The following is a 23,060-nucleotide window of genomic DNA, read 5'->3' as shown; positions in this document are numbered from 1 at the left end:
CCACAGTCCTGGCCGTTACTTAGCCCCTGCTGTTTGCACAGTCCTCCCCGTAGCGGGGAGAGGGAGGAGAGTGCCTGGCCCAGCAGCTTGCTCTGCCACGATAGGAACACAAAATCTGTATGAATCAGGCCGCAGCACTAGAAGGCGGGGCAGACAGGCCAGCACGTGGCGGAAGCGGCCAGAGGCTGTTCCCACTTCCCAGGTGGCTGGAGAACGATGTGGATTAGGGACAGTGCATGATGACGGGTCTGGTAGATTCAGGGGCCGCCTGGTTTGCTTGCTCTTGTGGTTTGCTCTCACTCTAAGGGGGAGAAATGGTAGGTGAAATGTTTCTGAATCGGGATTTCTAGGAATATAAGGGTATCTTAGTGAACTTTGATAATATCACAGCAAGAGACCCAAGACTCGGAATCTGCCCTGCTCTCCTCTCTACCCCACCCACGTGAGTCCCAAGCCTGCTCTGAGCAAGGGACCGTAGCCAAATGGGAATCGCAGTGTGTTTCAGGAAGCACTGTATGAATGCCTACTGATCTTCTGCAGAGGGCCCCCAGGGCCAGGCAGGAGCACAAGTGTCAGCTTGAGGCCCACAGAGGGCCTTCTAGCACCTACCCTGAGAGGAAGTTGTGCCTGGGTTTTGTGCCCTAGATGACTCACCTCTCCCTAGTCCTGGCCCCGGCTGGGATATTAACGTAGACAGGCTGTCTTCAGAGCTCAGACTCTTACCCACTTTAACAGAACAGTGAGCACAGGTGCCATGCCTAGTTTGGAGGGATGGGGCACAAGACTAGGGCAGAGCAGTTAGAAAGAAGCCCAGCCTCATTTTCCCGAGGGGCAGCAGGCTCCCGGGCATCCCTCACTCATGCCTGGTGAGACAGGTGCAGCTTTCTTGACTCTAAACAGGTCCTCGCACCTGTCACCTGGCCCCCACCTTCACGAGACCTGCTTCCTTCACGTGCTGTGGCCATCAGGTCCTGCCTGCTGTGCCCTCCCAGGGGTCCTAAGGTCTGGCGGCGTGTGTCCTGCTGCAGGTTCTGGATGTGCTGTGTTCCCTCTGTCTCTGCAATGGGGTCGCAGTGAGAGCCAACCAGAATCTGATCTGTGACAACTTGCTGCCCCAGAGAAACCTGCTCCTGCAGACGCGGCTCATTAACGATGTGACAAGGTAAGGCCACCACCGTCATTCCAAATGCCCATCTTGTCCCCAGAAAGGAAAGGAAGAGGGCTGATCTCAACTCCAAAGCCACCTGCCCATCATTTCTGTGCTGATGCAGCCGCGTAAGACGAGACCAGGCAAATGTGTACTTTTTCAGGGCCTTGTACTCCAATCCCTTCAGCTGAGTTTGTCAAACTTCTCCTGTAAAGCAGCCAAAGGTAGAGTAAATATACCATCTGAGAGCTAAAGAATTTGGCCTTGAGAGAGGGGTCTACCATGTTTTATATTAAACATTAATGCATCTCTTACACCTTCTTCCTAACGTATTTATTTTTATTTTGCTGTACCAACACTTTTTTCTAAAAATCTTTTAATAGAGTGGATGTCCCATGTTGAGACCATGATTTCTTGTGTCCTCTGGCACGTGGCCGTTTACCCCAGGGCCATCTGTGAAGGCCAGGATGAAGTTCACGGGCCCATGCAGAACCCTGGTCTACTGGTCCATACATGCGGCCACATAGGAGTCATGAACTCACTGGGCCTGGACTAGGGACCAACTTCAGCAACTTTCCACCTAGACCCGCTCTCTACCCTGCAATGTGAGAAAAGAACCTCCCCTCAGAAGTGTAGAGCAGGCTCTGGTCTGCAGGCATCACACAGACTTTCTGCTGGGTACCAGTCTCGTTTTTCCCCTGTGAACCCGAAACTGACATAGCCCCAGCCCAGGCCAGTGGACCTCTAAGAGTAGGATTCCAACCAGGACAACTCCAAGTAGTTTGTGCCAAGCTTTTTAACCATTTCTGCTGGATACATTCAAACCTCTATCCCTTGACAAAGTTGCCTAATAGTCATGTCTCCACACACCCCCTCCACCTTTTTTGTCATCAAGCTTGAATTTTTTTTTAGCTTTAGTGAGGTGTAATTGACAAACAGAAGTGTAAGATATTTAAAATATACGATGTGATCGTTTGGTACACATATACATTGTGAAAGGATTCTCCCCATCGAGTTAATTAACACATCCAAGCACCTCACACATTTACCATTCTTTTTTTAATGAGAACGTGTGAGTTCTACTCTCTTAGTGAATTTCAGCTATACAATACAGTGTTATCAACTATAGTCACCATGTTAAATCCTCAGACTTTATTCATCTTATAAGTGAACGTTGCGCCCTTTTACCAATCTCTCCCTATCCCCCCAACCCTACCCTTGCTCTCTGGAAACCACTTTTCTGCTCTTTCTAGGAGTTGGACTTTTTCTTTTGTTTTTTCTTTTTTTTTTTTTTAAGATTCCACAGGTAATTGATACCATGCAGTATTTCTCTTTCTCTGTCTGGATTATTTCTAATAGTGACTTCTTAATGCTTTCAAGAGGCCATTGTTATTAATAAGGCCTAGGGGGAAAAGCTGATGCTATGAAAATGGTTTGGGGGTCCTTAAACCAATTTACCAGAAGATGGAACTTGAGTGAGTCAGTTCTTTCACTTAGAGAAGGAAACAAGGGTCTGTAATCATGCAACTCTGTATGATGTTTTCATCATCTTTACCTGTGGATGGCACTCAGTAAATGTTGGTTGCCTTGAATAGAATATTTGAAGAGATATCCTTTATATTTTATAAGGGAATTACTGTTGTCCTGACACCTCCCACTAAGAACTTGATCCAGTGTTGGAGGCTCGAAGCTTTTTGTACTTTAGAACAAGATAAAAATCACAAAATTGCTCTTGCCCTTGGTTTACTTGGGCCGATGCCTCCTATGGTCTCGTTCAATTTGCTTTTTTACTTCTTAAGAGTCTGTAGATGCCACCTGTCCCATGTTTAATTTCAGTGTTCGGCCAAACATCTTCCTGGGAGTCGCTGAGGGCTCAGCACAGTACAAGAAGTGGTACTTCGAACTAATCATCGACCAGGTGGACCCCTTCCTCACAGCAGAGCCCACACACCTGCGGGTGGGCTGGGCCTCTTCCTCAGGCTATGCCCCATACCCCGGAGGCGGAGAAGGATGGGGGGGCAACGGTGTTGGTGATGACCTGTACTCCTATGGCTTTGATGGACTTCACCTTTGGTCAGGTGAGCACCTTGCCAAAGCTTTGGCCCCTTATCTCTTCCTGAGGATGACTGATGCTCAAATTGTTCAAACTGAGATGGTCACTTCTTGTTGAAATGATATAGACTCAAGTCTCAACTAATTAGGTGGTTAAGCAGGAAGAGCATCACATCTGAAATGAGACTGTCCTGCATTTAAACCATGAGTCTGGTACTTCAGCTGCATGGTCTAGTACAGATTACTTAACTTTTCTCAAGCTCAGTGTCTGCTTCTGTACAATCCTAATTGCATAGACTTGTCAAGATTATATGCGTAAACAGGGAAGGAGAAAAAGACTGAGCATTTACTTACTGGGCAGTAGGCTACATATCTTTTGTACATTTTTTCTCTCATTTCATTCTTACGGTGACTCCCTAAGGTGGATAATATTGATCTCATGTTACAGACATGGAAACTGAGTACAAAGATGTTTAATTAACTTACTCCCAATCACGCTGGGACGGATCCACATCTGACTACAAGTCCGTCATTCTGTCGATGCAACATATTGCTTCATGATACACTTTGTAAGGTGTCTGGGTCTGTGCCTGACACACAGTAGATGCTAATCTCTTAAAGGAATTCAAAGCTTCCTTTTTTTATATAGACATTGATGCTTTCCCCAAAGCATGTCCATGGCCTGTGCCTGTGGACGAATGGGTTGGCTTCTGCCTGGGTGAAAATGGAAAACTAACCCTCAGGCTTTCACCCACAGCAGAAGCTCTACTCCTCCCATCTGTTGTCCACAGTGTGTCTTACTGTACCTTTTGTAAAACTGCAACTGGAGACACTGTGTCCCTTATAGAAATTCCTTAGGTAAGCGTTGTGCTGCATGCGTCTTACATAAGGAACCAGGACACACATTTCTCCTTAAATCCAGTACCAGGGAAAAGTTTGTCTCCACAGGACAAAACTATGTATTTTCTTTTGTATCTGAGAACTACATTATCCATCATGTTTTCCTTCTTCCCTTAGCTTCCAGCTAAAACCAGTAGCTCAGGTCCTGGTCACATGTTTCTTATCGTTGGTCTTTACTTTCAATTGATCAGTATGGGTTTTTTTTGTAATTTTGTGCTGTTTTATATTCAGTATAAACATTTTTTAACTTTTAGGAATGGTGTAAACGTATGTATTTAGGTACTTCTTTATCTGGGATCATTTATGGGAAGAAATCGTCTGTGTCTGTTTTTGTGTGGCCCAGGAGACAGTGTGGTACAGACAAAAGTGGGTACAAAAGGGCAGGATGATGGGTTAGAGGGAAATGGCAGTCTTGTTCTCATATCCTCCCAGCTTAACCTTCCCTGGTTCCATTTTCATGGGGGGTGGGGATGGATCTTCTCCTCTTGGTTCTCAGAGCCCCGTCGTAGAGACACTGTTTCCGTGGTGAGAGCCACTGTTTCCGTGGTGATACGGTCATAGTAGCCTTTAGCCTAGATTATCATCAGATGGCATAAGGCTCTCAGGAAGTTGTCTCCGGGGAAGTGATTTGAAAAGAAGGAGTCCTTATGCTCACACACATCTACAGCTCCTGAGTTTGATAAAATTGAATCTGTGGGGGAACGAGTGGGATTGAGGTGAGAAAATCATTACCTCCTGCCTGCTGGTTGCCACTCAGCTCCTGCCCTGTCCTCACTACGAGCCAAGCGTATTCTCTGGATCCCAGGCTGCACCTAACAAGAACTCTGGATTGGTTAAGGAAATACGAAGTCACCAAGACCCTTGGATGAAGCAAAATGGCCCCTAGTTTCGAAGACAAACTAACCATTCTCAAAGGAAAACACTTACCCCATCTTTTCTAGATTTTGCAGCCCTCTGTGCCCCTCCATGGCATATCCCTTTGTAAAGTCTGCAGAATAAATACATCAGTGAGTCAGGAGACAGACGACCCACTCGTTGTACATCCAGAAAGGGCTGCTGTCAGTGCATTTCAGGACGTGGACATCCATCCAGTTGTATATTGTTCCAGGAGTGGACGGTGCCCAGGAGTGTACAGTGTTCCCTTCTTTCCTCTTGTCCGCTCAAGACCAGGAAGCCAGATGTGCTGAGCCCACATGGTCATTACTAGCAAGGGCTCATCTGATTGGAAATACAGGGGAAGGGGGCTTGGGATTCAGTTTTTCAAAAGCTGACTGTGGCTCTCTGAACATTATTCACATAGTAATATAACTCCGTATAGGTGCATTGGGGGGACTTCACCCCTCAGCCTTCAGCATCTGGTGAGATGTAGAGAAACCAGCATCTACAAAATTGGCACCTTTCATGCTCACTAAAACACAAAGCTTCCTTGGGTTTGGGCATCATTCTGAATTCTCCAAGCAGCACACAGGGAACATATATCTAGCAGAAGGCACTACAGATGGATATGTCATCGTGTGCTCCAGCAGAAGAAATAAGGTTTCTGTTAATGGCTTCTACCAGGACAGCAGTGAATTCCGGACTATCTGATGAAAGGGTAATTGTCTGATGTAGAAATGAAGTGAAGTGACGCTTTAACTTACTACAGGAGGGAATGGAGGGTGGCTAGGGAGAGAGAGTGGAAACTGGTCTGACAATTTTTCTTCTTTTCCTTGAGATGTAAATGCCCGGGTCCATTACCTTTATTTTTTTTTTTTATTCGAGTAGAGTTGATTTACAGTGTTGTGTTAGTTTCAGGTGTACAGCAAGGTGAATCAATTGTATGTATACATATATCCACTCTTTTTTTTTTAAGATTCTTTTTCCATATAGACCATTACAGAGTATTGAGTAGAGTTCCCTGTGCTATACAGAAGGTCCTTATTAGTTATCTATTTTATGTATAGTAGTGTGTATATGTCAATCCCAATCTCCCAATTTATTCCTCCCCCCCTTATCCCCTGGTAACCATAAATTTGTTTTCTACATCTGTGACTCTACTTCTGTTTTGTAAATAAGTTCATTTATACCCATTTTTGTAGATTCCACATATAAGTGTTATCATACGATATTTGTCTCTCTCTGTCTGACTTACTTCACTCAGTATGACAGTCTCTAGAAATGGGAGAAAATATTTGCAAACAAAGCAACAGACAAGGGGTTAATCTCCAAAGTATACAAAAAACTCATGCAGCTCAATATCAAAAGAAACAAACAACCCAATCAAAACATGGGTGGAAGATCTAAATAGACATTTCTCCAAAGAAGGCATACAGGTGGCCAAAAAGCACATGAAAAAATGTTCAACATCACTAATTATTAGAGAAATGCAAGTCAAAATTACAATGAGGTATCACCTCACGTGGGTCAGAATGGCCATCATGAAAAAATCTACAAACAATAAATGCTGGAGAGGGTGTGGAGAGAAGGGAACCCACCTGCACTGTTGGTGGGAATGTAAATTGATACAGCCACTGTGGAGAACAGTATGGAGGTTCCTTAAAAAACTAAAAATAGAACTACCATATGACCCAGCAATCCCACTCCTGGGCGTATACTCGGAGAAAACCATAATTGGAACAGATACATGCACCCCAGTGTTCACTGAAGCACTATTTACAATAGCCAGGACATGGAAGGAACCTAAATGTCCATCAACAGGAATGGATAAAGAAGGTGTGGTACATATATACAATGGAATATTACTCAGCCATTAAAAAGAACAAAATAATGCCATTTGCAGGCACATGGATGGTCCGTTACCTTTAAACTTATCTATGTGCACAAATTAAGCCACTGCCTTGAACTGGTCATTAACTACTTATTAAAGCACAGAGGATGTTGCCGAAGTTGGAAAGAATGGCAGAGCCCTTAACACTTTGTCAGTAGAGAAGTTCAAGAAGGAACAGCATGGCTTTGGAGGTATGCCTGGGTTTGAATCCCAGCTCTTCACTTATTTGGGTTTTTTAACCAGGCAAAAAGACTTGGTTTCAGAGACTTGGTTTCCTCAGACGAAATGAAGATGATACAAGGCTCTTAGGAAATTTAAATGAAACGAGGGATGTGGATTTTTTGACACACACTAGATGCAAAGTAAATATGATTTCCCTTCCTTCAGTGTCTATGAAGTCAACCGTCATCATAAGGACCAAGTCCAGAGTTTCTCACTCGAGATCATGAGATTAGCCCCATCCTGAGGGGGAAAAGATCCCAGGTTCCATGCTGAATGGGAAAGGAAGTTTTAAAGTGACATCCTGGGAATATGAATGAGCTTTTTCTCTGGGTAGGGGGAGGGCAGCCTTAATCGGTCTTTTTAGCCACCAGAGCCTATGAAGTCACTTTCAAGCACAGCTGTACAAACATCCCCCATCTCAGCCCTGCCCAGCCCTCCCTACAGACTCCTGAGTCAGCCCAGCCACTGTGATTCTCCTTTCGGAGGAATGGCTCTTTTCTTATCATTTTCTCCCTCCTGATGTAGCCTTTACATACGTAGCCTCTCAGAACTGCAGTCGGGGGTGAATTTGGCTCAAGGCAGCCTATATAGTACGTCACTGGTTAGGGAGCAATTTCACAGGAGGAAATCACACCTACCCTTCCCTTTTTGCAACATTTTCCCTTGCAGAATTGGAATAAGCAAAGGAATTCACCTTCCCAAGAGATAAGTGATACAGAAAGTAAATGAATGGAATGAAATTGTATTTCCTGATTTCTTAGAACTTCTGACTCATGAGGAAAAATTAGCTCTACAGTCAAACTTGGATGAGAGGGTCTTTACGTATCTCCCTACTAAGATGAGCTCCAGGGTATCGGTTCATCTATCAAAACACACCCTACTGTGACTTGGACTTTTCCAACCCTAACGCTGTGTGGAGAGGGGTCAAGGAGTAGCCGTAGGACACCAGCATTTTTATGTATTTGGATCTTCTCGCTTTCCAATTGCCTGAATATTTGTGTTTACGTTATAATGCCAAACTCTGCGGTGCGTGGGGCGATGGAAATGCTGAGCGACAGTGTTTCCAATTGTCTACATTACTCATCAGGAGAGATGAAATCCCTCAGTATTACACCCTTGGGTTCATTAGAAGATGTACGGCATATGATAAAGTGGCTTTGCCCTTTATCTTAAAAACGCTAGGCTTGGAACAGCCTTTCCAAGCTTCCTGGCACCTTCAGGTGGTCCTGAGCCTCTAAGTCAGGGGAGGTTTCTTCAGACTAGCAGAAGAAGCTAGTAGCAGAGGCCACAAGACTTCCCAGACTGTCTCAGTAGGTGGTCCGATGATTACTCAGAGTTCCTAATACCTGGAAAAGCAGTTGAGGCGATTTAGAAAAACTGTGACATGTTTACTTTTCCTTTCTACAGCATCACGTTTCTATTGGTTGTGCTAAAAGTGTCAAATATATCGTACATGTATTTGAAAGTGACAGTTTTTGAGCACAGTCTTTCAATAAAGGGATTTATTGGTTTGAGTAACTCAATTTTCAAATCACTTTCCTAGACTCAGCCCTCAATGCTATGATTCTCCATATTGTTATTTTTACCCAATATTATAAAGGACATACTATCCCTACAATGTTCGGGTAAGCTTATCTGCTGTTAGCCTAGTAATTAACAAGTCTGGAGTTATAAAAGCAATAGTAATAGCATTTATTGTGGTTTGCAATGTGTCAGGCTCTTCCAGTTACTCTCTATGGAATAGTTTATTGAAAACTCACAATAGGGCTTCCCTGGTGGCGCAGTGGTTGAGAGCCCGCCTGACGATGCAGGGGACACGGGTTCGTGCCCCGGGTCCGGGAAGATCCCGCGTGCCGCGGAGCGGCTGGGCCCGTGAGCCATGGCCGCTGAGCCTATGCGTCCAGAGCCTGTGCTCCGCAACGGGAGAGGCCACAACAGTGAGAGGCCTGCGTCCTGCAAAAAAAAAAAAAAGGCTCAGACTATGATTTTGATTTGCCTATGATGCTCTTAGCAAATGTTCCAGCAGCAACTTCTACTAGAACACGGGAGTTAAAAGACAGTGTCCTTCACCACAAGGACATAACTTCTCGTCCTGGTGGTGGTTTTCAAATGAGAGAGCAGACTGGACAGGAGAGACACTCCCAGCCATCCTTCCTCAGTAAGGCTCTTGGTGCTACGGCATATTGAAGGCTAAACGCTCAGAACTCAGTCTCAGGTGGCATCAAAGCAGTGCCGTATGAAGAGCATCCCCCGTGAAGGGTGCTCTTCATCTTTACTGGCTGAGGCTCAGACTGGCACAAAAACCAACAGTGAATTGTGAGAGGGTGGGACGAGAGGGCCCTGGAGTCACAATTCAACCCTGTCAGTCTTGTCCTAGTTGATGTGGATCTCAGAAAGCTAAAGGTCCTCCTCATTTGTATTTTTATCCAGTAAGGATCTCGATACTTTTAAAGGTAGTTGTCCAACCCAGCATTTCGAGAATTTCCTGGTTTTCCCAAATTCATGGAAATCTCTCAGGATTGGTGCAAATGACTCCAGTGATATTTTCCAGAAGTTAAACTAATTGAAAAAGAAATAGTTGAAGCAGGAAAGATTGGTTTTTACTGGGAAAACAAGAAGTCTTAAGAATGAGGCCATTATGGCAGAGTTTGCTGAGTTTTAATACCAATTACAGACTTGAATATGATAAGGAAGGAAAGATTCTGGGACCCTGGGATATCTAAACTCCGTAAAAGGAGCTGAGAGGACTCAGTCTTGTCAAATGGAGACATTGGAAAGGTATCAAACCTACACACTCATCAAGTTTGCTTAGATTTGTTTTGTTTTAAATAGTGTTGACTGTAGGTCCTACAATGAGGAAGTTGTTCTTCATCCTCAGTGATGAAACAAGGTATAAAGTTGTAAAAACAGAGTCTGAGGCCATGCCAGGCTAATCTGCCAATATGCATTGAATATATTAGGTGCTGTTGCCCCGTGGCCGTGCCGGTGGTCCAAGTTCTACATCCTTTATTCCCCTATCACCCCTCATCAGGCTCCCATAAAGCCCCACATTCCAGCCTCACCGAACTCTAGCCGTTCTGCAAATGTCATACACTCATACACTCCTCTCGCATAAGCTGTTCCTGCTGTCTGGAATGCTCGTTTCTTTCTCATTTATCTGGTGAACGTTTCATTCTTCCAGTTTTAACTTGTTCCATACTCCCAGGCTGACTTTGCACCTTGTTCTACCTCTAAAGGCATCTCGTCATGTACACCTTCATTCCAATAGTTATACTGAATTGTAGTTCTTTATTTGAATGTTTATTTTCCACAAGACTATGGATTTCTTAGGAGTGGGAACTGGATCCTCAGTCTTTGATCCCCAGCCCCAAGTACAGCATGTGGCACAGGGTAGAGCCTCATTACTGTTTGTGGAAGGGTGGGAGGGAATACAATATGATTTTGTCAGTCAACCAAAACAACCACAAGGGGGTACCTACATTTTTTTATTAAGGAGAATGTAGTAGTTTCACTATTTTAAAATCCACCACTTAGTTTGGAATCTATTACTAGAATAGCAGTAACCACTGAAAAGGAGTTCTAAACTAAGATTAGGAATATTACATAGCATAGATATATGTACAAAATTTATGAACTCACATAGTCATAAGGGGATTTTTTAAAAATTGCCTTTTCCTGGCGTATTATGAAGCTATTAAAAATCTAGTTTCTAATGAATATTCCATTATACAATCAAATATTTGCAATGTGATAAGTAGAAAAAACAAGTTACAAAATCTACCTTATCCCAGTTTGGGTGAATATTTAAATATATGTGAAAAAGTCAAGAACATGTATTGTAACATTTTTTTCCTTGTTTATACTTTTCTGTATACACAATTAACATTTATAATGAATGTGTATTAGAGGAAATAGAAGAGAGCAAGATCTTGGGGCATCTGTGAATAAACACACAGACATAACACACTCTAGGAGCCACACCCAGCAAAGTGGTTTGCCCGTTACTTCAGACACCAGGCCAGAATCTGAGCACACGTTGAACGGGTTGAATTCTTGTTTGTTCTCATTCCTGGCGGCTTGAGTCTTTCCTCTGGGACTCATCTCGTCTTGGGCTGCCTGTTCACAAAGCTTAGGAAACCATTTCTCATTGCTCACCTCACCTGTGAGCATCTCCCCAGAGTCCCACACACCTTCTTCCTGTTCTTTGCTCACCAGGCCGCATACCCAGAGCCGTGGCCTCCATCAACCAGCACCTCCTGAAGTCGGACGACGTGGTGAGCTGTTGCCTGGACCTCGGAGCACCCAGCATCTCTTTCCGCATCAACGGGCAGCCTGTGCAGGGGATGTTTGAGAACTTCAACACAGATGGGCTCTTCTTCCCTGTGGTGAGCTTTTCAGCAGGTGTCAAGTAAGTTATGGCTGTGATCTCACGGAGAGTAGCTGTTTCCCCAGCTCCCACCACTCTTATGAGCTGGCGAGTGTGGTAATCTCCGGGGCTTCAGCACCATAAGCCAAACTCCCCGAAGAAAGCGATGGTGAAAGGGGAGGAGCGATTCAGAGTCACGTGTATATATTTGTGGGACACGTACCTCCTGCCAGCGTTTATGTTATGTCCTCCGATAAATAGTAAGATGAATAAGATAAATCCTATGTAGAAAATTACCTTAATAATTGTAAAAAGTATTTCATGCTCATTACAAAAAAATTTGAAACATATAGATAAGACAGTAAATATCACCCATAATCCCAATGTTTAGTTCTAATCTCTATTAGTATTTTGGTGTATTTTCTTCAAGTCTTTTATATTACAGATATATGTATTTTTTAATTGACATCACACTAAAAATGAAGTTTTGTCTTGATTTTTTTTCATTCAGCAGTAAGTACAGAGCCTTTTCCTGAGTTATTAAGTATCCTTCTCGAAATGACTTTTTTGGCCAATAATATCCTTTCATTTGGCTGTCCCACAGTATAACCATTACTTTATGTTAGTCTTCCCTGCTGATTTCTTTTTTACTGTTATAAATGAAATTATCGTGAACATCCTTGAGGATAATTCTTTTGTCTGCATTTCTGTTTAGTTCCTCCCAGAAGGAGGTCAAAAGGTATAATCTTTTTAAAGTCTAAATTTACAATCGTGTGGCCAAAGAGATTTTCAGGAAGATTGTACGAACAGTTCAGAATTCATTATCAACAATTCTGAAACCTAAAAAACTCTGAAAACCATACATTTTTTTCTTAACTCATTTCACTGCAAACTCCGACCCGAACTTATTTTGTGTAAAAAACTGGCATCAACAGAAATGAGGCTGTTTTCGGTCCTTCGTGTATTCAATTTCTTGTGAATATTTTCATGCTTAACAGCAAAAATGTATGTGTTTGATTATGGGGTACAGCCTCTCACCTAGCTGGAAGTTCTGTTTAATATACACTACGTCTTATTTTCTGTCTTCTTTAAAATCTGAAGCATTCTGAAGTCTGAAACACAGCTCCAAAAATTTCAGATAAAGAATTTCAGCCTGTAGTATCATTTAAAGTAACATATGGGAATACCCAACTGATTGGTTCCCCATTAACTTTTACTGTTATGGGTTATTTTTAATCTGTGCCAATTTGAGAAAATTGTGTCTTAGTTTTAACTTCCTATTTGTTTGATAACTGATGTGGTTAAACAGTTTTTATGCTGATTGTTCTTACATGTTATTTCAACGCAAGATTTTTTTAAAATTCCCTGTTCTCTGCCTTTCTGGTATTAATTTGGGGGGCAATATTTTATATATTAAGATTATTAAACTATTATTGCTTTCAAATATTTTTCCCAGTTTGTGATTTACCTTTTTAAACTTAGTTTTTTTCTTTTTTTGTTGTTTTTTTCCCTTTTACAAGAATAATGCAAGTCAAAAAAAAAAAAAAAAAAACAGCCCATAATTGTACCACCCAGAGATAACCATATTACCTTTTTATTTATAATCTCAATAATTTTAAATTAAATTGGGCTTGTACTATGCATGTTGTTTTTCTTCATACTGTTGACAACTGTTGTGTTCATTGTTCTACCCCTTTCCTTTTTTTTCTTTAAACATTTTTATTGGAGTATAGTTGCTTTACAATGGTGAGTTAGTTAGTTTCTACTTTATAACAAAATGAATCAGCTATATGTATACATATATCCCCATATCCCCTCCCTCTTGCGTCTCCCTCCCACCCTCCCTATCCCACCCCTCTAGGTGGTCACATAGCACCGAGCTAATCTCCCTGTGCTATGCGGCTGCTTCCCACTAGCTATCTGTTTTATATGTGGGAGTATATATTAGTCCATGCCGCTCTGTCACTTCGTCCCAGCTTACCCTTCCCCCTCCCCATGTCCTCAAGTCCATTCTCTACATCTGCGTCATTATTCCTGTCCTGCCCCTAGGTTCTTCATAACCTTTTTTTTTTTTTTTTTTAGATTCCATATATATGTGTTAGCATACAGTATTTGTTTTTCTCTTTCTGACTTACTTCGATCTGTATGACAGACTCTAGGTCCATCCACCTCACTACAAATAACTCAATTTCTTTTTTATGGCTGAGTAATATTCCATTGTATATTTGTGCCACATCTTCTTTATCCATTCATCTGTCGATGGACACTTAGGTTGCTTCCACGTCCTGGCTATTGTAAATAGAACTGCAATGAACATTGTGGTACATGACGCTTTTTGAATTATGGTTTTCTCAGGGTATATGCCCAGTCGTGGGATTGCTGGGTCATATAGTAGTTCTATTTTTCGTTTTTGAAGGAACTTCCATACTGCTCTCCATAGTGGCTGTATCAATTTACATTCCTACCAACAGGGCAAGAGGGTTCCCTTTTCTCCACTCCCTCTCCAGCATTTATTGTTTGTAGATTTTTTGATGATGGCCATTCTAACTGGTGTGAGGTGATACCTCATTGTAGTTTTGATTTGCATTTCTCTAATAATTAGTGATGTTAAGCATCATTTCATGTGTTTGTTGGCAGTCTGTATATCTTCTTTGGAGAAATGTCTGTTTAGGTCTTCTGCCCATTTTTGGATTGGGTTGTTTGTTTTTTTGATATTGAGCTGCATGAGCTGCTTGTAAGTTTTGGAGATTAATCCTTTGTCAGCTGCTTCATTTGCATATATTTGCTCCCATTCTGAGGGTTGTCTTTTCGTCTTGTTTATGGTTTCCTTCACTGTGCAAAAGCTTTTAAGTTTCATTAGGTCCCATTTGTTTGTTTTTATTTCCATTTATCTAGGAGGTGGGTCAAAAAGGATATTGCTGTGATTTATGTCATAGAGCGTTCTGCCTATGTTTTCCTCTAAGGGTTTTATAGTGTCTGGCCTTACATTTAGGTCTTTAATCCATTTTGAATTTATTTTTGTGTATGGTGTTAGGGAGTGTTCTAATTTCATTCTTTTACATGTAGCTGTCCAGTCTTCCCAGCACCACTTATTGAAGAGGCTGTCTTTTCTCCATTGTATATTCTTGCCTCCTTTATTAAAAATAAGGTGACCATAAGCATGGGTTTATCTCTGGGCTTTCTATCCTGTTCCATTTTTCTATATTTCTGTTTTTGTGCCAGTACCATACTGTCTTGATTACTGTAGCATTGCAGTATAGTCTGAAGTCCGGGAACCTGATACCTCCGGCTCTGTTTGTCTTTTTCAAGATTGCTTTGGCTATTCGGGGTCTTTAGTGTTTCCATACAAATTGTGAAATTTTTTGTTCTAGTCCTTTGAAAAATGCCATTGGTAGTTTGATAGGGATTGCATTGAATCTGTAGATTGCTTTGGGTAGTATAGTCATTTTCACAATGTTGATTCTTCCAATCCAAGAACATGATAGACCTCGCCATCTGTTTGTATCATCTTTAATTTCTTTCATCAGTGTCTTATAGTGTTGTGCATACAGGTCTTTTGTCTCCTTCGGTAGGTTTATTCCTAAGTATTTTATTCTTTTTGTCACTGTGGTAAATGGGAGTGTTTCCTTAATTTCTCTTTCAGATTTTTCATCATTGGTGTATAGGAATGCAAGAGATTGCTGTGCATAAATTTGTATCCTGATACTTTACCAAATTCATTGATTAGCTCTGGTAGTTTTCTGGTAGCGTCTTTAGGATTCTCTATGCATAGTATCATGTCATCTGCAAATAGTGACAGCTTTACTTCTTCTTTTCCAATTTGGATTCCTTTTATTTCTTTTTCTTCTCTGATTGCTGTGGCTAAAACCTCCAAAACTATGTTGAATAATAGTGGTGAGAGTGGGCAACCCTGTCTTGTTCCTGATCTTAGTGGAAATGGTTTCAGTTTTCCACCATTGAGAATGATGTTGGCTGTGGGTTTGTCATATATGGCCTTTATTATGTTGAGGTAAGTTCCCTCTATGCCTACTTTCTGCAGGGTTTTTATCATAAATGGGTGTTGAATTTTGTTGAAAGCTTTTTCTGCATCTATTGAGATGATCATATGGTTTTTCTCCTTCAATTTGTTAATATGGTGTATCACATTGATTGATTTGCATATATTGAAGAATCCTTGCATTCCTGGAATAAACCCTGCTTGATCATAGTGTATGATCCTTTTAATGTGCCGTTGCATTCTGTTTGCTAGTATTTTGTTGAGGATTTTTGCATCTGTGTTCATCAGTGATATTGGCCTGTAGTTTTCTTTCTTTGTGACACTTTTGTCTGGTTTTGGTATCAGGGTGATGGTGGCCTCGTAGAATGAGTTTGGGAGTGTTCCTCCCTCTGCTCTATTTTGGAAGAGTTTGAGGAGGATAGGTGTTAGCTCTTCTCTAAATGTTTGATAGAATTCACCTGTGAAGCCATATGGTCCTGGGCTTTTGATTTTTGGAAGATTTTTAATCACTGTCTCAATGTCAGTGCTCGTGATTGGTCTGTTTATATTTTCTGTTTCTTCCTGGTTCAGGCTCAGAAGGTTGTGCATTTCTAAGAATTTGTCCATTTCTCCCAGGTTGACCATTTTATTGGCATAGAGTTGCTTGTAGTAATCTCTCATGATCCTTTGTATTTCTGCAGTGTCAGTTATTACTTCTCCTTTTTCATTTCTAATTCTAATGATTTGAGTCTTCTCCCTTTTTTTCTTGATGAGTCTGGCTAATGGTTTATCAATTTTTTTTATCTTCTCAAAGGACCAGCTTTTAGTTTTATTGATCTTTGCTATCATTTCCTTCATTTCTTTTTCATTTATTTCTGATCTGATCTTTATGATTTCTTTCCTTCTGCTAACTTTGGGGTTTTATTGTTCTTCTTTCTCACATTGCTTTAGGTGTAAAGTTAGGTTGTTTATTTGAGATTTTTCTTGTTTCTTGAGGTAGAATTGTATTGCTATAAACTTCCCTCTTAGAACTGCTTTTGCTGCATCCCGTATGTTTTGGGTCATCGTGTTTTCATTGTCATTTTTTTCTAGGTATTTTTTGATTTCCTCTTTGACTTCTTCAGTGATCCCTTGTTTATTAAGTAGTGTATTGTTTAGCCTCCATGTATTTGTTGCCCCTTTCCTGTACCAGTTGGATGCTGTATTAATTATTTTAGTCTGACAATACATTTTAACGTTTGTAAGGCAAGACCTCATTATAACTCTTTTGTCGCAAAACTTTCTTAGCAATTCTTGATACCTGCTTGTTAAGGAGATCGTAAGTGATTGAGTGGGAGACTAGAGTCAATACAGTTAGAATCATGCTGGTTTCCATTGGAAAGGGCCATGAAAAGAGGAGAGTTGTGGAGAGCAGACACTTAAAGCTGGGACCACAAAAAATCCATCTGAGAGCTTCTAGTATCCAACTGATGGGACTTCCAGAGTGATACCACTGTGATAGGTCTCAGTACCTCCGGAAGATGGATAAATCAAGGCATATACATATATTTTCCAAAAAAGGATACAACTTTCATTCTGTCTCAGTTAAATAGACTATTTAGGAATAAAGAATTATCCTTTGGATATGATATTCAACTTTTGGAATTTGACGCAGATATGTAAACATACATACTATACAGCAGGGGTTCCCAACCCCCGTTAGGAGCTAGGCCACACAGCAGGAGGTGAGTGGTGGGCAGCAAAGCTTCATCTTCTCCCCACTGCTCGTGTTACCACCTGAACCATCCCTTCCCAACCCCTGTCCATGGAAAAATTGCCTTCCACGTAACCAGTCCCTGGTGCCAAAAAAGTTGGGGACTGCTGGTATACAGTACAGGTGTACCTTGTTTTATTGTGCTTTGCTTTATTGCAATTTTTACACATTGTAGCTTTGTGGCAAGCCTGCATTGGGCAAGTCTATTGACACCATTTTTCTAACAGCATTATTTTTTAATTAATGTATGTACATTATTTTTAGACAGAATGCTATTGTACACTTAACAGACGACAGTATAGTGTAAACATAGCTTTTATATGCACTGGGAAACCAACATATTCATGTGACTCACTTTATTGTGATACTTGCTTTATGTGGTGTCCGGAACCAAAGTCACAATATCTCCAAGGTACGCCTGTAATGTATGTTTGAAAACATACATAGCAACACAGTATACACTTCCCTACACATGTACACACACATATATAGACATATTTATAAACATACCCATGTAGATGGATATAATATATTGAAATTAAGCATTTTCATTGTTTGAGGTTCTTGTAACAAATGGAGAACCACTATAGTAAAACCTTACTAAGGTTGTAAATACGCCCATCACAGGTTAAGCCAGAGACTCTAACATCAGCCTTAGGAACTATATTCTAAAGAGCTGAGTGCTCTTTACCTGTGTTTCTCTGTGCTGAGAATATTTCCATGAGAATTTCACCCCAGTTCTCCCCTTTGAAGTGTGATAGAATGTATCATTCCTATTTCTATCCATAGGGAGCATGTAGAAAACAAGAAGTGGTATTGAAAGACAGAGGCACTGTAAACACAAAGAAAACTGATTGGAACAAAGACCCTCTGGCAATCAGGGGGAAAACCAGCAGAAGCCCCATTGTACATCTTTCCCACCCTATTCCCCGGAAGTAAAGAGAATGAGCAGAAATCTAAATCCAACATAACAGCATTTGGACCTGTTGGCTCAGTGCCTTCTCTGGAGAAGCAAGGTCACTGAGCAGTTAGTTCTCAGGACTGCATTTTCCTGGGTAGTTAATGGCCTTGGTCACCCAGCATCAGTGCCCTTCCCTTTTTTCTTTGTTTTGACCATATCCTACTCACTGGGTTTCACTAATTTTCAAAGAAAGCTCACCTACTTCCCAAGCATCTCATCTGAGAGAAGTGCTTAGCTAGAAGTCAAATCTCCGGAGGAGAGGTCTTTGCCAGTCTGCTGGCTAGTGGACTTCTCTGCATATTCTGTGTTTAGCAAACAGTATATCCGATCTCAGACGTTGCATGACTTTTAATCATTAACTCATCCACTCGCTCCTCCTCAGGTCAAAGAGATAGGAAATTTTGAGTGTGATATGATTTTTGTTGTTGGGGATTTTTTGAAATCTTCTCTTTGCAAAGATTGTGGCTAGCAGGGGAAGAGATAGGGGGCTCAAAGGTATTCATATATAGAAGACGTTTCTAGTATCTTGTGTCTAGGCCAGCATCCTTCCAGTGCACAGGAGAAAAGAAGCAGAGTTCCAGGATAAGAACGATGAGACGTTTAACCCATTTAGAAGGCACAACTGCTGAGAGAATTTAAGAACTAGGGATCCAGATGCGTTGACGTGAAAAGTTAACAGCTTAGACATAAGAACCTCTTGCTCGTAGCAGTTGAATGAGGGTAAGCTGAAAAGTTATATCAGGGGACTTGATGTTTCTTAAGCCTCCTTTCGATCAGGAAAATATCACCTGTGTCATATTCCTGTCTTTGGTTCTCAGAACCTGATATGGTCTGAGGAGAGATGGAATCACAGTTGGTTGCATACTTGGGAAATACATGTTACTGAAATACATCCAGCCCGTCACACGAAGTCTTTGCTCAGGGTCAGTGCTGGTCCTGTGTTGGAGTAGCCAATTCTTTTATTTTCACTTATGAGCAAATGAGATCAATATACCAGTACTTACTCTTACGTCAGTTGGTAAAGTACGATTTGGTGCTGAAACCCAGCACGTCCTCTCTGTGCTACTTCAGTTCAGTTGTATGAAAAGCTAGAAAGAGAAAACAAGATATTAATCCAAGTACCTTATTGAAAATAAATGTGTTTAATAACAAAATTGAAAAGAAGTTATTGTTTTCACCCAATATAGTAGAGTACTTGCCTAGTTTCATAGTGTCCCTCCCAGCGAGGTACAAGGTTATTCCTATCTAGAAAGAGATTCTTCCCTCATCATACAAACATTGAGAATTGTTTCTCATATTTACTTTCAACTTCTGTGAGGACTCTAAATTAGATTCCTCTCCATTTTCCTCCTCGGTCTTTACCGAGGTCCTTGTCTTGAATTTGTGACCCCACAATTATTTTTATAATTACAGACTATGTTGTTAATGATACCTGATGAGGCTGTCCTTGCCAGCGGTCATTGGAGAGCAAAATCTTTTTCAATTTGATTTACCCACAGTGAAGTCAAAAGCAGCCTGAGTAATTACTAATAAAATCCACAAGTCAATATGTGCTCTCTTTTCTAACTATTATGAATGTGCCTCCTTAGTTTCCTTCTCACTGTGGTTTGTTTGTGGAGTGTATTATTAGTGTAACAGGCCCTGAGTGTAACAACCCTATTCATTCTGGGACAGAATTTGGGATGAGGCATGCGTACCTTGGAGCCCACCCAAAAGGTTGAATTACTTAAATACCAGGAAGCTCTTATGAGAAGGTAATCTCACCCTGCCAAGCGGTATGATGGCCCGGGCCACACGGAGAACATTCCACAGAAGCCACAGTGTGTAGTGAAATTTGAGAGCTGCTTTTAGTTTTGCAGAAAATTGATGAGTTAGTCACTGTAGTAGAATCTATTTCATAGCTATGGTTAAATTCCCCGTAGATCTGCTTAATCTTCTCATGTAACTCTTTTACCGGCCCGTTCTCGTTTATAAAAGCAACACGAACCAAAGATGGTTGGTATTTGCTGTTGCTGTTTGTTTTCTGTTGGTATCCACCAGGCTTGGCTGAAATTCAGGTAACCAGTAGCTTAGCTATTTCCAGCTTGCTGTGGTCAATGCTGTGGAAATTATTACTGAGATAAATATACTTTTGCAGAGAACGTGATGAGCGCTGGCTGGATTGCCCTGGGCTTTCATCAAACGCTGGCCAGAAAGAAATATGAATGTGAGAGCATACATAACTCAAATTGTTCTCCCGTCTTAGCGATATGGACTAAAGATGCAATTATGAATCATGACTTATGAGTTGAATTTAGGTCAGCAGAAGCTCGCTAATTCTTTCTCCTGCTAACCACAGCCTGTATCTTTATCTTCTTTGGAACACTATCCCAACTCCTGGGAGGGATTCAATAAGAATAATGGGACATCTAGTAAGACTAAAATGATTTCACAGTTTGCTAGTACGCTATGAATAAGGAAACCTAGACATCCTTTTTGAGCATAGCAAAGGTTTGTCTTGATTTTTACTCTATTTTTTTTCATGGATCAGTCTTTCAGACTTGGGGATTTGTGATAGGTATTCTCATCTCTCCTGCAAACTGGCAAACAAAAATGCACAAATCTTAGAAGATGAAATTGGAAATGCCAGTGGGGATTTTTCAATGCAATTTTCTCTGTTTTTTTAAAATTAGTCTAGTCAATAAAAAATTCCTCTACACATCCTCAAACTTCACTGCTCCCAGGCGGCTATTACTGAAGCCATTACTCATCTCTAAAGTGGAGAAATCTAAGGACACAGTCACTGACTGTAATCACTTTAGGAAGAAAAAAAAACCTTGGAGAGCTGATGGCATGTCTGAGTTATAGGAAGAACCCCAGAAGATGATACATGTGCTGTAGTGGAAGAGATTAAATTGATTAATGAAATTGATTTTTTTAAATCTATTAATGTAGAGAAAAATTGGAGGGTAAAGAAGAACTGATTTTAATGAGCTCCGTTCTTAAATTATCTTTTTATTTGCAATTTAACATTTTTTGCGATGCTGAGAGATTCAGTGGAACCCAAGGAGCAGGGAAGAATATACTTAGAGAAGAGAGGTTTATATTCTGATTGGAAATTTAAATCTTTTAAATTTCAAAGGATTTAAAAGATAAACAGTAAATGCCAGAAAACAGACTTATCAGAAGAAGTAGACTAGATAGGTGTAACTTGTTGGTTCTCTTTCCACCCCTTCAAATCCATGCTCTGGACTCCTGGATAAGTTCTTGGGCCAGTTCTATAGCCTTCATTACTTCTTTTAAGGCCAGGAACCATCTTGCCAATACTTAAAAAAAAAATTCCATCTTCTGAGTAGTATAAAAACTCCAGATTTGTATCCAGTTAATATTTGAGCCCGACCCCACTCCCCCTGCAGTTTGAGGTCGGGCTCCTCTTCAGTTAGCTGGCTCCTTTCTCATGCCCCCCAGGGTCTAGGGTCCAGCCCAGACCCAAGGTGACTGGGGGATGGGCACATCTGATGGAGTTGGTGCAGCCGCCTTGTGGCATCAGGACTTTTGTAGCGGTTGCACAATTGCTGCTTCTTTCTCTTCTGAGGCCCTTTTGTAGCTTTCTTGGAGAGCACCAGGCTGGAAGCGTCCAACTTCAGTTCCCTTGACTTGGCTTTACCACCTGTACTGGCTGCTCCCTTCTGGCTGACCCCAGACCTCCCCCCTCCCCTCCCCCTCCAGCTGCATGGGCCTCCTACCTCCCCCAGCTCCTGGGTTTCTGATCTCTGCTCAGTCATTTGCCTTTCCGGCCAGAATTCCTTTCTGATGGCTGGCAGCTGGCTCATTTCCCCCTCTGCTCTTCACTGTCACTAGGCAGATATGACCCTCACTACATCCAGGGGGTACTCACAAACTTCTGAGTAGTTCCTTACAGCCCTCATTTGACTCCTGATGGGCAAGACCTCCCATCCCTTTCTCCCTGATGGTTTTCTCCAAATGAATTCTTTACCTTCCCTATCAGTGTGGAGGTATGGGGTGGACTAAAGCTGAAAAGGTTTCCCAGTTTTTTGGTGGATCCTCATAGTTGGTCCAGCACTTCACTTCAGGATGAGAAAATAGTGGCATCCTCTGAATTAGCTGCCTTTGGGACCTCTGCTAAAATGGAGACAGAGGGGATCCCGTTTTCATATCCTCAAATAATTAAAGTGGGCTTCAGGTATTTTCTTTCTTTCTTTGGATTGTTTCCTTTAAACCTGTATTTTATCCCCATGATTTCCTTTGACCTGGACCATCTGGGGTCCCAGAGAGAGTTCATGAGGACCACCAATATTGGTGGTGGTTTGCTGGAGCCCTTCCCACAGACTCTGGGCAGCGAGGGAAGGATCCACAGATGGCGGGTGTGCCCACACCGGCTCCCATCCAGTCCCGCCTGCTGGGGAGCAGGGCTCTTGTCTGGCAGGACTTGGGAAGCTACCCAGAACCATGCCTTCTGCCCACTGAAGCACAGCATAATGGCGTTGGAAGACGAATGCTTCAGTAAGCAGTAAACGCTGATTTCTGGCTACGTTAATTTTTCATTTTACGGTCTTTGTGGCCATTCGAGGTGATAAGATTAAGCTGTAAAACCAGATTACCATTCTCCTTTTAATAGCTGAATATAAAAGCAGCACTGTTCTCCCTAAGTGCTACCCTGGCTTCCCACCTTTCTTGATATGTTATCTATCCGGAAGACAACAGCAGATTTAAAAGCATAAGAGAAGTGTTAAAACTAAACGGAACTGGCGAGAGAGCTTATGAATAATTAAATCCATCTAGACATCCTCGTAAGAGATCGTTCGCTTGGCCTTGGAATCCATACGCTAGTGAGTAACAAAGAATACCGTTGCTGTACGAGCTCCCAGGAAGCTTCAGCTCTTCACAGGAAGGATGCTCAGTGAGAAGGGAAAAGC

The 23,060-nt window shown here is 41.7% G+C and overlaps 1 protein-coding gene across 1 annotated transcript in view; it reads left to right on the top strand.

Moving 5' to 3' along the window:
• Positions 1 to 23,060, top strand: part of RYR3 (ryanodine receptor 3) — a 361,766-nt gene that overhangs the window by 113,194 nt on the left and 225,512 nt on the right. The window contains exons 17-19 of the mRNA XM_060002247.1: positions 1,029 to 1,162; positions 2,984 to 3,225; positions 11,304 to 11,496. Of these exons, the coding sequence (XP_059858230.1) occupies positions 1,029 to 1,162; positions 2,984 to 3,225; positions 11,304 to 11,496 (569 nt within the window). The remainder of the gene's footprint in view (positions 1 to 1,028; positions 1,163 to 2,983; positions 3,226 to 11,303; positions 11,497 to 23,060) is intronic.

Source organism: Delphinus delphis, chromosome 2, assembly GCF_949987515.2.
Source record: "Delphinus delphis chromosome 2, mDelDel1.2, whole genome shotgun sequence".
Taxonomy (NCBI): domain Eukaryota; kingdom Metazoa; phylum Chordata; class Mammalia; order Artiodactyla; family Delphinidae; genus Delphinus; species Delphinus delphis.
This window is presented reverse-complemented; position numbering and strand designations above follow the sequence as displayed.